General features: G+C 33.1%; 1 protein-coding gene, 1 long non-coding RNA gene and 1 pseudogene across 4 annotated transcripts; 1 reads left to right on the top strand and 2 right to left on the bottom strand.

Annotated features, from left to right (window-relative positions):
* The first annotated feature begins 1375 nt into the window (after nt 1-1375).
* On the top strand, nt 1376-2907 carry LOC130510838 (B3 domain-containing transcription factor NGA2-like). The gene has a single exon (XM_057007515.1). It carries the CDS (start codon nt 1883-1885, stop codon nt 2837-2839), a length of 957 nt encoding a protein of 318 aa, XP_056863495.1. The 5' UTR covers nt 1376-1882; the 3' UTR covers nt 2840-2907.
* A 9818-nt stretch (nt 2908-12725) lies between these two features.
* LOC108833947 (3-oxo-Delta(4,5)-steroid 5-beta-reductase-like) lies at nt 12726-14314 on the bottom strand (annotated as a pseudogene).
* Nucleotides 14315-15420: 1106 nt separating this feature from the next.
* On the bottom strand, nt 15421-16707 carry LOC130510892 (uncharacterized). Of its 3 annotated transcripts, XR_008944692.1 has the most exons (4): nt 16250-16707; nt 16058-16142; nt 15729-15798; nt 15421-15631 (listed from the first exon to the last, which is right to left on the bottom strand). It is a non-coding gene; the product is annotated as an uncharacterized LOC130510892 (long non-coding RNA). The 3 variants fall into 3 exon arrangements; XR_008944690.1 differs by having other exon boundaries at nt 15421-15639; nt 15729-16142; XR_008944691.1 differs by having other exon boundaries at nt 15729-16142.
* Between the last annotated feature and the right edge of the window lie 743 nt (nt 16708-17450).

Below are 17450 nucleotides of genomic sequence, written 5' to 3'. Positions count from 1 at the left end.
AGTCTACCGTATATTCCAAGACACTGGTGTTTTATAGATGGGTTTTGGAAGGATAATGAAGTGTTTTTAGGCGAGGGGTGGTATAGTACTCTTAAGGTTTTGAGGTTTAATGGGAGTAAGAAATGTTAGGGCTTCTCTCTCTCCTCTTCATTCTGAGGTGAAAACATTACTTTGGGCAATGAAATGTATGCGAAATTTGCGTTAGTTCCGGGTCACGTTTGCAACAGATTATTCTCAATTGGTAAAGATGGCATCGGAATCAGAAGAATGACATGCTTTTACAACTTATTTGACATATAAAAACCTTACAAAAAACTTTTACAGCTTAGAGATCATTCATGTCCCACGTATGGAGAATTTGAAGACGGATAGCTTAGTACGCTGTGTTAGGTAACAACCGTCGTTTTTCGTGCACATGGATGCAGAGTTACAAGTTTGGTTTAAAGAGTCCACATAAGTATGTATAAGTCGATGACAAAAAATAACAACAATATTAAAAAGATATATAACAAGTTAAATAATTGACCCAAATCTAGGAAGAACTTCTATGATTTAAGAGAACCTTGTTAGTTTTGAGTTGTTATTTTAAATTATGGTATTTTCGAAAAGTTAACAATAATGAACTTTTAGGTTTAAAATATCTAAAACAAACGCATTCTAAAAGTAACCTAGTCAGATCCAATTTCATCACATAGTAATACTCTATATCATATATTTCTTTTATTTTTGGATCAACTTGGGATATCTTAAACTTATGATAAACACACAAATTAATTATTAAGAGAAGCCTTGTTAGTTTTTAGTTGGTATTTTAAATTATGGTATTTTCTAAAAGTTAACAGTGATGAACTTTTAGTTTTGTCTAAAAATAAACACATACCAAAAGTAACCATATCTAGTCAGATCCAATTTCATCACATACTAATACTCTATTTTATATACTTCTTTTTGGATTAACTTGGGATATCTTAAACTTATGGAAAAACACAAAGTAATTATTAATGGAATATATATACTATACAGATGGAAATTCGCTCCGGATATTTAAAAAAAAATTAAAACATGATCAGTCTCACATTTGCGTAGTCACAAAATGAAGTGTAATGAGATGCCTCATAACCCAGAATACTTATCTTTTCATAATCCGCTTACGAGTAGACTACCATTTTTGAGTTTATGTTCTTTATTCTTCATGTAAATAGTTATCATCTTCATGTGAAGGTATGGTATCTTTCCTTTTCTTTTTCTAGAGAAATATAAATTGATTACGATAATGGACCACTCGGACTAATAATGAAACTTACTCTTTCACATTTTGAAAATGGTATATACACATATATTTTATTTGTAAATCAAAACATAATATGGAAAGAGAAAAGGGCAGACAAATAAATGTAATAACGAAAAGAAAAATAAAACGAGAACAAGAAGCTCACATGAACAGAACCAGATTGTTCAAGGGTCCCCACCGCTTAGCCCATATCTCTGTCATTCTATATTACGTGAGCTCTATCTCTCCTCTTCTGTTCTTGAGAGATTGCATCAAGTATAATTTACCTTTTTGTTTTATCAGAATTTAAAAGCTTCTTGATATAAACAGTAGAGAGAGAGAGAGAGAGAGAGAGAGAGAGAGAGAGAGAGAGAGAGAGAGAGAGCTTCAGTTTAGAGAGAGATCAGATAGGATCGTGCTAATCAGTGAAGTTAGGCAAAAAAACCCACTTTCTACCTTTGTATAATTAGGTCAATCTCATCCACCACCATACTCTTCTCTCCAATTCTCATCCTTTTTCTCAATTACGAAATTAGGGTTTCATTTCTCTAATATTCACCTCTTTCATTGGATCCTTAACTCCAAACTTTCATTGAATTGCTCTCAATCTGAATGGAGAGGAAATCGAATGATCTTGAGAGATCTGAGAATATTGATTCTCAAAACAAGAAGATGAACCTAGAGGAAGAGAGGCCTGTACAAGAAGCTTCTTCGATGGAGAGAGAGCACATGTTTGACAAAGTAGTAACACCAAGCGACGTTGGGAAACTAAACCGACTCGTGATCCCAAAGCAACACGCAGAGAGATACTTCCCTTTAGACAATTCCTCAGACAACAACAAAGGTTTGCTTCTAAACTTCGAAGATCGAATAGGAATCTCATGGAGTTTCCGTTACTCCTACTGGAACAGTAGCCAAAGTTATGTAATGACTAAAGGCTGGAGCCGTTTCGTTAAAGACAAGAAGCTTGATGCTGGCGACATAGTTTCTTTTCAGAGAGGTTCTTGTAATAAAGACAAGCTTTTTATCGATTGGAAGAGACGACCCAAGATTCCTGATCATCAAGTCGTCGGAGCTATATTCCCTAGGTTTTACTCTTACCCTTATCCTCAGATGCAGGCTAGTTACGAACGTCACAACCTTTATCATCGATATCAACGAGATCTAGGATTTGGATATTATGTGAGGTCTATGGAGAGATATGATCCAACGGCTGTAATTGAATCTGTGCCGGTGATAATGCAAAGGAGGGCACAAGTGGCTACTATGGCTTCATCAAGAGGAGAGAAGAGGTTAAGGCTTTTTGGAGTGGATATGGAGTGCGGCAGAGGCGGCGGGGGAGGAGGAGGAAGTATGAATAGCACGGAGGAAGAGTCGTCGTCTTCCGGTGGTAGTATCTCACGTGGCGGCGTTTCTATGGCTGGTGTTGGCTCTCTACTCCAGTTGAGGTTAGTGAGCAGTGAGGGTGATGAGTCTCTAATAGCTACGGAAGCTGCTAGGGTTGATGAGGATCTTCACTTGTTTACAAAGAAAGGAAAGTCTTCTTTGTCTTTCGATTTGGATAAATGATGATTAATTATGAGATTAATCACAACTTTAATACACATTTATATATGATAATTATACATATATATATATATATATATATATATAATATATAATATATATTTCTTTTATGTGACACAGGGATGTCGTTCAAGATTTAATGATAATACATCAAGAAATAACATGTTCGCTAAATATTTGAATTTGGTTTTAGATTGTTTTGATTCAAATTTGTTCTTCAAAAGATTTTGAAGTTAGTTCAAAATAAAAAAAAAAGATTTTGAAGTTTATTTTGACCCCAAAAGAAAAGATTTCGAAGTTTTTTCATTGAGTCTCCTATTAGCTTTTGTGGGTCAGAGTATACAGAACATAAAACCCCGGATAGCTAGGGATCAGTGTTAAACTTAAAACCATGTCCCTCTAGTCAGAAACTAATCAGAAGATATGGGCTGTCGTCTTACAAAAGTGATGTAATTTGCCGCATTGTGTGCATACTGACATTAAATGGTTATTGACCTTTTTACTTTGTTTAGTGTATTTGAGATGGCTGCTGTTCTGTTACTGCTGCATTTTCTGAAGCTGTTGCTTCTTCTCAATTAGTCAAGCAGACTACGTAGCTTTTACATTTCAAATAAACTTCATTGTATGATTATCTTAATTATACCATTAAAAATAAAATAAAAAATAGCTTTTTCATCTGGGTAAGATGGAAAAGGTATGATCTGTTCACATATATATTGTGCTGATGCAATAATAGTTACAGAAGTAAATGGATTTATTTTCTTACTTAGCAAACTTGCACAACTTCATATATATATATATATATATATATATATATATATATCTATGTGTGTGCGCGCGTGCGTGCGCGTGTATGTGTATGTCTTATAAGAAGCTGCACGTAGGGAGTGTTAATTTTAGATCTTGCTCGGTGTGTTTTTTTCTTTTCTTTTTTTTTGTTCAGTGTGTTTATGCGTGTGGATAACTCTGATCTTTTAATTGCATTCCACTGGTTACATGGTTTTAGCTACAAGCCTACAAATGAGATAAACTTAACAACTAATACAATGTGAAAATTATATACTATACATGAATCTGATATAGGATATATGTATAATATGTGTGTATGCATGTTCTTATATATTTTCATGATTTCTGCATATATAGTCACAGACATTAATTAATCAGCATATATACCATCATAAAATATAGGGCTTATAGATACCTAGTTCAAGTTCAATATAAACTATAAAATGTATTTTGATGTGTAGAATTTTAGAGCCTCAGTGTATTGGTAGCATGTCACATTAATATTAAACAATATTAAGATTAAGTTCAAGCTTTTACCGAATAATACTATGGATAGTAACAAAGAAACTAGAGCCTTTTGGAAGGCTTGAAATATTTTTTACAGTATTTGTCTGTTATTGGTTTTTAGCATACTGCGAAGTAAGCTTATATGTGTATACTGAGATAAAACCAGGATAGGTTACTAGAAACATTTGATATATAAAACGATCATACATATGTGTGTGTGTGGGGTGTGTGTGTTCATCTCTATGACTGCATGCACAGATGAACATGAAACATTTGATATTACTATAAAATAAGCATACCTATTGTTTCTGATGTAATTAAGAAATGGTTATTAATGCATATTTTTATATATACACACATATATATAGTGTGTCCGATTTTCTACTTTTGTGGGAATCTAAATTAGAGAATGATTTGAACAAAAAAAAAAATTAGAGAATGATATATAGCTATAGATTTTTACATTTATAGTTTGTTAAACTAAGCAAAACCAGGAGCATGTCAGCTAAAGTTAACAGCCTATACATACCTTAGCTGTGAAATAAAAGCCATCGAAATCAACAAGGGCTATTTACCTATACATCACATAATGTAATCATATAATTACCTATGTGTATATCAGTGTATGTGGAGGGCAGATGAGAACTTAGACTGTGCTACGAATATTTGAACCAAAAAAAAAAAAAGACTGTGCTACGAATAATGATGATGATACAGAAGCCACGTATTCCCTAAAGAAGAATTAATAAAAGAGAAATCAAATCAATTTAAAATTAAAGGCGATATACAACTCAAATCTATACTATAATGAGACACTTGAATCATTCCTGAAGCGACACGTCAGCGTTTTTGTGGGGCCTATTTTAAAAAATGTTAAAAAGTGTCAAATCCATGGTTTGAACCCAGGTTACTAAGATATAACTTCTACCATTTATACCACTGAAGTAATGGATAATTTACACATTGATGACCGAAACTAATATATATTTATGAAGGTTGGAAGCCATTATAGTATAGATTATGGATTTATATTATATTTTGATATTATAAATGATATTTAAACTCACATGGGGTTGGGCAAATCTATTCTATCCAGGACTCGGACCTCAAATGCGAAACAACTCGAGTCATTATCCGTATCCTCTATGACCAGTCAGAAAAAATCAACACACAATTATGTCTATATTGTACTAACGTCAATGATCAAAAATATTTCCTACCCAAGATCTGTGGTCGTCTATTTATCTCTCTTATTTATCAAACTAATTTCACACAAACCTTTAATTTACAGCTTAAAAAAAACCACAACAACCCAAATAATCAAAACAACAAAAACTAGAATCCAAAACCTAGAGTCCAAAAAAGACGAATCATTAATGATCACCTCTTTTGTCTAATTTTACAAATAAACTTTAAACCAAATATACCAAACCAAACACCTTAACTAAAACTCAACGACATATAATCGAGTCAGGTAAACAAATACAAACTACACAACCAGTTATTTAACAATTTATAAACATACTTTCGCAGATGCTTATGAAGAAGACGAAGAAGACAACCAAGATCAGTGAAATCACATAAACGAAAAAAACTGAGTAAATTATAAACTCTGATAAATATAACAAACAACGATTTTTGTTTACATATTACCCATCAAATTAAAGAGAAACAAACACATGCACACCAAGAGATACAAGAGAAAATCCAGACATACACAAATGCGACAACAACATCTTCACATGCTCACTCCTTTGTCTTGTGAAAATAGCTTACATGTTCAATGTCAACATACCAATGCTATTGTCTTCTTATGAGAAATACATAAATTTGTTGCAAATCCATTAAAGTCCAAACACTCAGAATTATCACTCAATTTATAGTTATTTCTACAAGTCTTCATGTATTTGTTTTAAAGGTTCTGTAAAAGCAACAAATTTAAAAATAAAATAAAAAAATATAACAAACATAATAAAGAGAATAAAAATTATTATTTAATACATACAACGTACACAATTAATATGAAGAAAAAAAATCCAGAAACAAATGTACTCTCAACAACTTTAATTTAATTTATGTATTCTCAACAGTACAAGGAACAAATAAAAAAGACAAACAAACAATAATTATCAGTGACACAGCAAGCAACGCTACAAACTATATATATCATATTACTAAGAAAGAGTAGTTCTTCATAAAGGGAGAACAATCTGTATCATAACTCTAACCCTATAACAATAAAAAAAAACTTGAAAAACAATGATCGACCGAAAACGCAAAACTCACACTATAATAACTCTAGTAAATATTGAGATGAAACTCTGTTCACACTAGAAAAAGCAAAACAAATAAACAATTCTGAAAAAAAAACAAATGAACATGTTTTTAGCAAAGATGAACATCATGTTTCTCTCCAATAGTAAGTTACAACTTGTAACTAAGTTAGTTCATGGAACATTTTTTTTAATTAATGTTAAATTTATTCAAGAAAAAACATTTGTACATTGGATGCTACATAAGCTGAGAGTTTTATGAAAGCTGAAAGGAAAAAGACACTCAGAGTCTATCGAACATTTAATTTTAATGTAAACATTTAATGTTCAAAAACACAATATTTTATGGTGAAAAGAATTTATAATAAGCTTCTAATCCTAGAATGAATTTTAAATAGTAGGTAAATATCACTAAATGATTTCACTATACCCGAAAATGGTAAAATGACTACAGTATTTTCCATTTGCAAAGTATTTCAAAGTGGGGTAGAAATTTAATCGGTTTCTTTTCTTTCAAAAATTCATGCATTTTTATGACATATAACTAGAGATGAACGCGGACCAAATACTACCGCACTCTTCAGTACTTAAGAATTGCTTTATACTTTACAAATACCCAATATCCAATTTGTTTTGCTTCAAAAATACAGATATCCGGCTTTTGGATATCCAGAAAATTTAAAAATATTTACGAATATTTACTGATATTTACACTTATTTCATTCACTTTTTTCAATATAAATAGATTTAGAAAAACACATACAAGTTTGTCTCCAAAAAAATATCTTTAACATAATATAAAATAAACATTAGTGAAATTATATATTTCATATTTTTAAAAAATAATTCAAATGTTCTTATAAAACATAAAATTTAGAAGAATTATGTTTTCGTAAAGAGTTTATATTCCTTTCTTAACTTAATACTTTTATAAGTAAGTTTATAAATAAAACTAATAAAGTTATATTTTAACAATAGTTATATAAAATTATACATTTAAATTTATATATTTAATTGTTCATATACGTATGTTTATATAAAATCGGAGTGGAGTGGATCGGATTTCCGACTCTGAAATTTTTAGTTTTTTTGATTTGCTTCATTTTTAACAGTTATTAATTTTTAATATTTTCTTTGCTTCAAATACTTACTTATATCCGAATTTTTTAGTATCAGGTGGAAACGAATAACGAATCAAATCAAAATTAACGGATAAAATACCCAACTGTAATGTTGTATATACATAATCTTTTCACTATAGTTATACCACGTATGTATAGAACCGATCCTAAGTGTGGGACTTTCGCAACCGATTACTAAGGGGGTTCTATGAGCACGTGTCAGCTAACCATGATAGAAGGATTTATTAATGTTTTTTTCTTCAATTTCTCTCTTCTACTTCTCCGGCTTCTCTCTTCTCTCTTCTCTCATCTCTAGTGTTCACCGAAGGACGACGCGTCTGATCCGTAGAGAACGATGCCATCCTCGGCATCAATCTCATCGCCTTCTTCTCTAGCTATTCTCTCAGCCAAGACTCGATATCCACTCTCCTTCTCCAGCTTCACTTCAGCACAAGGTCGAGAATCCTTGATCTTCCTTCTTCTCTGTTTGCTTCCCATCGACCCTGCAATTTCATCAACGTAAGAATCGATTTTTCCTTTTTAGTAGATTCGATTTTTTAATTGTTTTTGTGTAGACGATTCAGTTTCTGGGTCTTGAACAAGGGGGTTTGTACTGTTTTGTTAATTGCAGGTGGGTTTGTTCAGGGGATCCTTGCATTTTTGTGGATCTTGAGGCCTTTGTCGAGGTAAAGATTCATGCTTTAGTCTCGTTGGAGGCTTTATTAGGAGCGGATTGTTTTTGTGATGTGTTCGGTACTGATGTTTTGTGATGTCTTGTCTCAGTCGATTTGTGTTGAATGTCCCTGAAGAAGATCAACATTCGTTGATGTGTTCGGTACTGATGTTTTGTGATGTCTTTGTCTCAGTCTATTTGTGTTGAATGTCCCTGAAGAAGATCAACACTCATTTGAGAGGATTTTGTTTCTGGTGAAGTATGCTTACTGGTGATGGTACGATTACTCCACTTCTCTTTACTTGATTCAATTTTCTTGCTTTACTCTTTATTGCTTTCGTCTGGAATAAATGATGGTTAGAGTTAGGTTGTTCTGGTATGGAGTTAAGTTTCTTGTTCTTATGTCTACTTTGTGTTCTTGCGTTCTGTTTCTTTGATTCTTCTTATCTTGATGTATCTTGTTCTAATACTCATGCATATGTCACTTTGTACTAGTGTGTTCTCAGGGGCCATTCTCTTTTTATCTCACTTTTTACTTCTTATTTTTATTGTACTCTTGTGTATCATGTGACTTGTATTCTTGTATTTTTGAAGTCACAGACTTGTAAAGAATCAAAGTCGAATGCTTGTAAAGAATCAAACATGCTTATATCTACATAATCACAACAACAAAGTCACTTTTTTTTTCAAAGTTAATTTTTTAAGAAACCCTAATTAAGAAACTACCATTGGAGCACATATTCTAATAGTTTCTTAACAAGTTTCTTAAGTACAATTAAAGTACAATCAATTAATTAAATAATCATTAAGAAACTCATATGGGATTATAGGGATAAAGATGCTCTTATCCTATTTTGAAATCATTGGGTTTCTTCACTTTAGTTGTTTGTTATTTTCTTCTGCACTGATATTTATCGTCATGGCTTTGTGGCGGCTGGGACAAGCTGGCCATGACATGGAGTGTGACAAAATGTTTCCCATTGATCAAAGACGTAATGCTGTAAGACGATACTAAAAAGAAGCTCCTGATTTGGTATATATACTTATGAAATCTTGTTAGGAAATTTGCAACGTATTAAGACACAACCTTTACTCTTGGAGCTCTAAAAGATGTGCTTTCAGTAATGGAGAACCCTGGGTGGGAAACAAAAGAAGTTCTTTGGTAGTTCATTAGGGGAACCTGTCACATCGCCTTTGACATTTGAAGATTAGAATCATCTGAAATCTTTTTTTTGTAAAAGTTCATCTGAACTCAGAGGAGATTTTGCAGGATACTTCAAAAGTCTGTATACAGGATTTTTTTTTTTTTAAGTTTATGTACAGGAATTGGTTTTCCAGGAAAGACTCATCATAACTGGATCCTTTGGGTGACACAAGTTCATAAGAAATTGTTCGTTCATTTTTGAGCGGCCAAAAGACTTTTGTTTTTCCTATTGGAGGAATCTGAATAAATCAACTCCATGCAGAACACAAGGAAATCAAAAGGAAGATGCACTTGTATTACTGAAATGGTACATCATACATGAACCACACCATTAACACTTTACTCGTATTTGGATTCCACAAAAAATTGTTTCATGACTAAACAAATAATCATGTAAGTATACGTACTAGACTATTGAAGTGATTCATCTTATTTACTTTATACTAAAAAGTATATATACAAAACAATCCCAAATTAATAAACTTCTGTATTTTTAGAGATACTAGATTCTTTCTCCGCGCTACGCGCGGAAAAGTGTGTTGATAGTTTATTTCCGATCATATATTTTAATGTTTGTGTTTGGAATGAGAGTGTTGTATTTCTCAAAGCAATAAGAAAGTCGGTGAATTATTTAGGGGTGCTCAATCCGGTAAAAACAAACCAATTATAAACGAACCTAACCGAGATTAAAAAGTGGTTTTAATTTGGTAATCCATAATATACCGAATAGATGTGATTTTTAAGAAACTGTGCTATCCAGAATATTCCAAACAAACGTGGTTGACTCAATTTTTTATAATGATTATTTAAATATTTTGTTTCTTCAAAGCCTCAGTCATCTTCATTTATTAAATGAAACATATTTATTTACATAGTTAGATGTTTATATACTTTGGCCGAAGATATTTACAAACCCCTAAAATTTTTCCCTGATATCTCATTCGACATAGGAGTATCCTTCGTGCAGACGCCTGGACCAGGGTACGAACTCTCCCTCCAACATATTTTTAATTTTCGGCCATTTTCCGTTTTTGGCAGATTTAAACTCTGAACTTTGGTTTTACTAAATTTATGATTTTTAGTGTAATATTACAGTGTTTCGTTTATGATTTTTTAAACATATAGTTTCATTTTCATAAATCATTAACTTATACATACTATTCATATAAGTAGAAATAAAACATTGTTTTTTCTATTAAAAATTTAATACATCATTATTTTTTTACACTTCTATAAATTTTGATAATATTTAATAGTATTGTTAAATTAAAATTACATCAATGAAATTTAGTTAATGTATAAAAGGTGAAATCAATTTTTTCTTACTTTATACACAAAACACATATGATAAAACAGCAAATCATAAATGAATAACATATGTGACTAAAACAATGATCATCCAAATAATTCGTACACTGAATCTCTATCTCTTGAATAGTCTAGGAATATTTGTTTTGGCTTGAAATATCAATAAAAAATAACTCCACGAAACTCCTAGCCCTTTTGCTTAAACCAAAAAATAACTAAATAAGTCTCTACCTCTCGTTAGAAACCAGAATCTACTAATGAGTTAAAGCCTCAAACACCACATACTCTTTTGTATCATATGGCTATTTCGAAAACGTTTTTTCTAGAACACAGGAAAAAAAGGATTCTCATGTATTTAGAAAACCAGAGTACACTCATATTTCGAATACAAAAATAACTTAAACAATACCAGTTTCCTGAGCAAGGGGAATCTGGGGAATCTGTGAAAAGCTTTTGGTTTGAGAAAGGTGTTGGAGATCTCCAGCGTAATAAAATTAGATGGCCTAAATAAACCTATTGTACTTTATAAAAATGATATTTGCATATACGTAACTGTGGGAGACTTCCTAAAGTATAAAATCCTCAATATCTTAATTAGTTATTTATTTTAGAAAACACAAAGACACATCATTTTGCCTTACTTAGATTTAGTGAAATTGGTGATGCTGTTTATTATTTTTATTTTCGTTGGTATAAATCAAATGAAATGTATAAAGATTAATTGCGTAAATTGATTTACCTTCTTTCTCATGAATTAGCAAAAGTTTCAACGCAGATACAAAGTAATTAGCAAAAGTTTATACCAAAAGTTTCTGATTGTTTAATCGTAATAGATTGGTAACTTAAACAATGAATAAATTTTCCTTCATCAATGAATTTAATTTCTTTATGATTAACTAAACTTTCATTATTCAACTGTTGAGATGGTTTTAATGAAACTATGTTATAATCTATACTATTCTAAACTTGTGATCTGGTATATAAATATGATCTTACTAAACTTGTGTCTAATAATCTTGAATTTTTGCTTAGAAATGTTTCAACGCAGCCGTTTTCCTTCATCAATGAATAAATTGTCTATACTATATTAATTTTTCAGTAATCCTGGCTTGGAAGACCCATTTTCCTGCATCAACCAAGCCAAAGTTCACATGGACAATCTCTCTTTCTACAATAAAACCAAATATAACAACTGAATCAGTCTCTTTTTACAAAATAAATGCTACTTGATTTCAATCCAATCCTAGGAGTTCCGTGTTACAAAACTTGATTATGCTGGTTTTGGCCACAGCTAGTTCCTCTTCTTTACATTTGATTTTCAATTTTTTAAAAAGACAACCTTCCTGGAGGTTGTTCAGATTGTGCATCGTATCCACCACCTGATTGTCCCTTGCTTCTTAGCAATTGGTTAAATGTTCACTAACCGTGTAAAAACATGTCTTCCGCTTATGTATCTTCAGTTGATTATCAAACCACGTTTGGCTTCAGCAATCACTTGCCGAGTCAATTTGATATGTTCTATGATACCATAACGCATCCATGTTGTTGACATCGCTATTATTGCCCCAAGTCCTCTCTTTTTAAATCTGTTTAAATTCTGAAAAACGTTAGCTCTGTGTCTCGGAGAGAGACACAATCACAAAATAATCTCAAAAACAGTTATAATAGGAATCACTACGACAGCAACAAAACAACTCAATATTTTCATTTGTATGTGAGCCCAAGCTAAGCTCACTATAATGTTATAAGTCCATACACTGAAAAATTCACTGAAAGTGACTTTAAGTGGCAGGATCAGGTCATAATTTTAGTGGGCTGTATAGACCTTACCGTGCTTTCATCAGATATATCAGATCCTATCAAACTATTTGAAAATTTTATGTTCAGATTTGTATAAAGATTTTCCTTCATTGTTTCCATGTCAGCCTCTAATTTTTGTTTCCTTCTATCAACGCTTTGTCCCCTGTTTCAATGCTTTAAATATTTATCTCTTCTTTCCAAGATTATCTCTCAGTTCTTGCCTCTCATCAGTTTTTATTTTCTCCCCCTCATCTGTTGTTGTTAAACCTACACGTGATCTACTGCTGCCGGACTCAACCCAAGTACAGTAACTCACATGGCATACAAAAACATAACGTTAACTTTGATATAAAATAATTTACAGGTGGTGATGAGAACATAAGGAAAAGAAAAACATAGAAACCAACAAAGAACTGAGATTTTGATAGAAACATAAACATGAAACAAAGAACAGAGTAACATCAAAGCGTATGTTATGTAGAAGATGAATCAAGGCACAATCTTAAAAGCCTTGTACTTATCAATCCAAGAGATAAAAGAGTTGTTGGAGTTATTGAAACAAAGAAAGCCATTCTCTTTGCTATTGTTCATACTATCAATCATTCCTTCAACACCAAGCACAACGACAGCAAACCACCACACACCAACCTCATCAAGCTTCTTCTCCTGCAACTGACCTTCACCATCTCCTCCCAAACCCTCTCTTTCCCTTTCATCATCTCCACCACCCCACATTCTTCCCTTCCTTGAATCCATACTCCTTGATCCCAAACTGCTCAGCAAGAATCTTCCCCATGCTGCAGTTAAACGCTTCCACTTGGCGTAAGGATCAACCGCAGCCCAAATCTGCTGCTCAGCGATCAGATCAGCCTCCGACGCCGTCGTGAAACCTTCCCAACGCCTTCTTGCTCCCGGGAAAACCAAATTAGACCCTTCGTGCTTGCAGATGGCTGCGTAGACGCCGAGAGTCCCCACAATGTTCATCAAGTTATACGGAGAGAAGCCGAAGATAGTGTTTGGTCTATCCACAGACCAAGTCACACTCTCTTTCGACTTGATCTCTTCAGACAGAACACCTCAAGAGTGTAGTAAAAGTTCTCTATCTGCAACCTCGGCATGTCTGCATTGAAGGTGGCTCCTGACATTCTTGAATCAGTTTTAGTAAACATATTTTGCATTCATTAGTAAGTGATAAAATTGTAAAAACAGACCAAAAAGAAATTTCAAATTAAAACCTGCAAAATAACTGAGAAGATATGCACACACTTGGCGGCAAGATTAAGCAAGATACACATCTTGTCAGAGCTACATATACACATAAGGTCATAGCTTTAGCTTATGAACACAGAAGAAATGCTGATAACCAAGTTTACAGAAAAAAAAACTAAGAAACTAAATTCTGAAACATATGTGAAATAGACGGAATAATCAAATAGACGGTTTCAAAATTACTTGTTCAAAAATATATCCAACAAAGATCCGAAAAAAGAAACTTGATAATGAGGATTTAACCCACTGGAAAAGTTGAATAAAATTATGAACATGAGTTTAAGATTAGAACAACCTTTGCATCCAGTAGGATCATATCCATTCCCGTCAGCTTGCCACAGTGTTTGATGTTCTTGGCTTTCCAGAATCTGGAGTTCAAACTTCAAATCAGAAAGGAGGATTGATGAGTTCGCCATTTCACAGAAAACAGATTAACTTTGATGATTTCACAGGCTGAGAAGATGCTATTGAACAGAAGAAGGCTAACCTTTATATAAAAGTGGATACACAGGTTTTGCGTAGGGATAAATCGGATTCAATATCAGATCATAACTTAGGTCTATGGAGTTAAGATTGCAATAAAAGCAATGAATTTGCAACTCAGAACGCGATTGTAGACCAACAAATATATATATACACATCAGTGTGTGTTGTTGAATCTTTGCTTGAAACCTCTCTGCAGTTTTTTCGGGTAGGATCTATTAGATAGACTACAACTCACTTTTGGTCGCCCTCAATAGAAATTCTTCAATTCTGGAACCATCTTATACAGACAAATACGATAGGGTAAGAAAGTAGAAGTCGAAGAGAGATTCATGATGTGAATGCTAGTGTTTCGAAAAAAGCAATAATATGTCAAATTAATGGTAGAGGATGGAAGAAAACTTTGAAAGGCCGAGAAGTTGGATAGAGACACTGGAAAGACGTCGAAGAAGAGGAAGGAAGCGTTATCGCTAGGTTAGATTTTTTTGGCTAAGCTGACATGGCATCTTAAGACCATTTTATTGGCTGGAATTAATTTGCATACGTGGACACTCTAGTTGATGAGCTTATTTCCGTTTTAGTATAGTATAACAGGTGGTGATGAGAACATAAGGAAAAGAAAAACATAGAAACCAACAAAGAACTGAGATTTTGATAGAAACATAAACATGAAACAAAGAACAGAGTAACATCAAAGCGTATGTTATGTAGAAGATGAATCAAGGCACAATCTTAAAAGCCTTGTACTTATCAATCCAAGAGATAAAAGAGTTGTTGGAGTTATTGAAACAAAGAAAGCCATTCTCTTTGCTATTGTTCATACTATCAATCATTCCTTCAACACCAAGCACAACGACAGCAAACCACCACACACCAACCTCATCAAGCTTCTTCTCCTGCAACTGACCTTCACCATCTCCTCCCAAACCCTCTCTTTCCCTTTCATCATCTCCACCACCCCACATTCTTCCCTTCCTTGAATCCATACTCCTTGATCCCAAACTGCTCAGCAAGAATCTTCCCCATGCTGCAGTTAAACGCTTCCACTTGGCGTAAGGATCAACCGCAGCCCAAATCTGCTGCTCAGCGATCAGATCAGCCTCCGACGCCGTCGTGAAACCTTCCCAACGCCTTCTTGCTCCCGGGAAAACCAAATTAGACCCTTCGTGCTTGCAGATGGCTGCGTAGACGCCGAGAGTCCCCACAATGTTCATCAAGTTATACGGAGAGAAGCCGAAGATAGTGTTTGGTCTATCCACAGACCAAGTCACACTCTCTTTCGACTTGATCTCTTCAGACAGAACACCTCAAGAGTGTAGTAAAAGTTCTCTATCTGCAACCTCGGCATGTCTGCATTGAAGGTGGCTCCTGACATTCTTGAATCAGTTTTAGTAAACATATTTTGCATTCATTAGTAAGTGATAAAATTGTAAAAACAGACCAAAAAGAAATTTCAAATTAAAACCTGCAAAATAACTGAGAAGATATGCACACACTTGGCGGCAAGATTAAGCAAGATACACATCTTGTCAGAGCTACATATACACATAAGGTCATAGCTTTAGCTTATGAACACAGAAGAAATGCTGATAACCAAGTTTACAGAAAAAAAAACTAAGAAACTAAATTCTGAAACATATGTGAAATAGACGGAATAATCAAATAGACGGTTTCAAAATTACTTGTTCAAAAATATATCCAACAAAGATCCGAAAAAAGAAACTTGATAATGAGGATTTAACCCACTGGAAAAGTTGAATAAAATTATGAACATGAGTTTAAGATTAGAACAACCTTTGCATCCAGTAGGATCATATCCATTCCCGTCAGCTTGCCACAGTGTTTGATGTTCTTGGCTTTCCAGAATCTGGAGTTCAAACTTCAAATCAGAAAGGAGGATTGATGAGTTCGCCATTTCACAGAAAACAGATTAACTTTGATGATTTCACAGGCTGAGAAGATGCTATTGAACAGAAGAAGGCTAACCTTTATATAAAAGTGGATACACAGGTTTTGCGTAGGGATAAATCGGATTCAATATCAGATCATAACTTAGGTCTATGGAGTTAAGATTGCAATAAAAGCAATGAATTTGCAACTCAGAACGCGATTGTAGACCAACAAATATATATATACACATCAGTGTGTGTTGTTGAATCTTTGCTTGAAACCTCTCTGCAGTTTTTTCGGGTAGGATCTATTAGATAGACTACAGCTCACTTTTGGTCGCCCTCAATAGAAATTCTTCAATTCTGGAACCATCTTATACAGACAAATACGATAGGGTAAGAAAGTAGAAGTCGAAGAGAGATTCATGATGTGAATGCTAGTGTTTCGAAAAAAGCAATAATATGTCAAATTAATGGTAGAGGATGGAAGAAAACTTTGAAAGGCCGAGAAGTTGGATAGAGACACTGGAAAGACGTCGAAGAAGAGGAAGGAAGCGTTATCGCTAGGTTAGATTTTTTTGGCTAAGCTGACATGGCATCTTAAGACCATTTTATTGGCTGGAATTAATTTGCATACGTGGACACTCTAGTTGATGAGCTTATTTCCGTTTTAGTATAGTATATAGATATTAATACTTAATTTATAAATAGCCAATGCTTCGTATTTTTGGCCAAGATGGCTTGTCTGAAGTAAAATGGTTTTGGAACAAATATTTGATTTGTCTTTTTTTTTTAAAGGGAGTAACTCATATGGAGTTTAAATTTACTCTTATCTTACCGTATATCCAACTTTAAAATGCAATAATAAATATATCTCTTGCAAAGAAAATTAAAAAATAGTTGATCCAAATAAAATGGCATATTTGTTATTCCAATTATTAATTCATATTTCAAAGTGAGATTGGAGATGTTCTTAAGTCTATTTATAAAACTGGGGTAAAGTAAAATTTTCTAATCTATAAATCATGGTTTTTTTTGTCATGAATCTATAAATCATGGTTAAATGACAGAAAAATTACATTCAAATCATTATTATGATAGCGTTCTCAAACTAATTTCATTTGATTTGTCGACAAAATATAATAGAAAATAATAAACATTTAAAAAATAGCAAATATGCTATAATCAAGAAATCAACAAAGGTTTGAAAAACTTGTGATGTTCAAGATACTTATGTGATTTGTATGATGATCCTTAATATTTTTTGATATAATTCTGTTTTATATTTAGTAAACAAC

This window comes from Raphanus sativus, chromosome 4 (assembly GCF_000801105.2).
Source record: "Raphanus sativus cultivar WK10039 chromosome 4, ASM80110v3, whole genome shotgun sequence".
NCBI lineage: Eukaryota > Viridiplantae > Streptophyta > Magnoliopsida > Brassicales > Brassicaceae > Raphanus > Raphanus sativus.
This window is presented reverse-complemented; position numbering and strand designations above follow the sequence as displayed.

Bases quoted from the DNA above. Each gene is read 5' to 3' on its own strand.
- LOC130510838 (XM_057007515.1), top strand. From the start codon at position 1,883: ATGGAGAGGAAATCGAATGATCTTGAGAGATCTGAGAATATTGATTCT.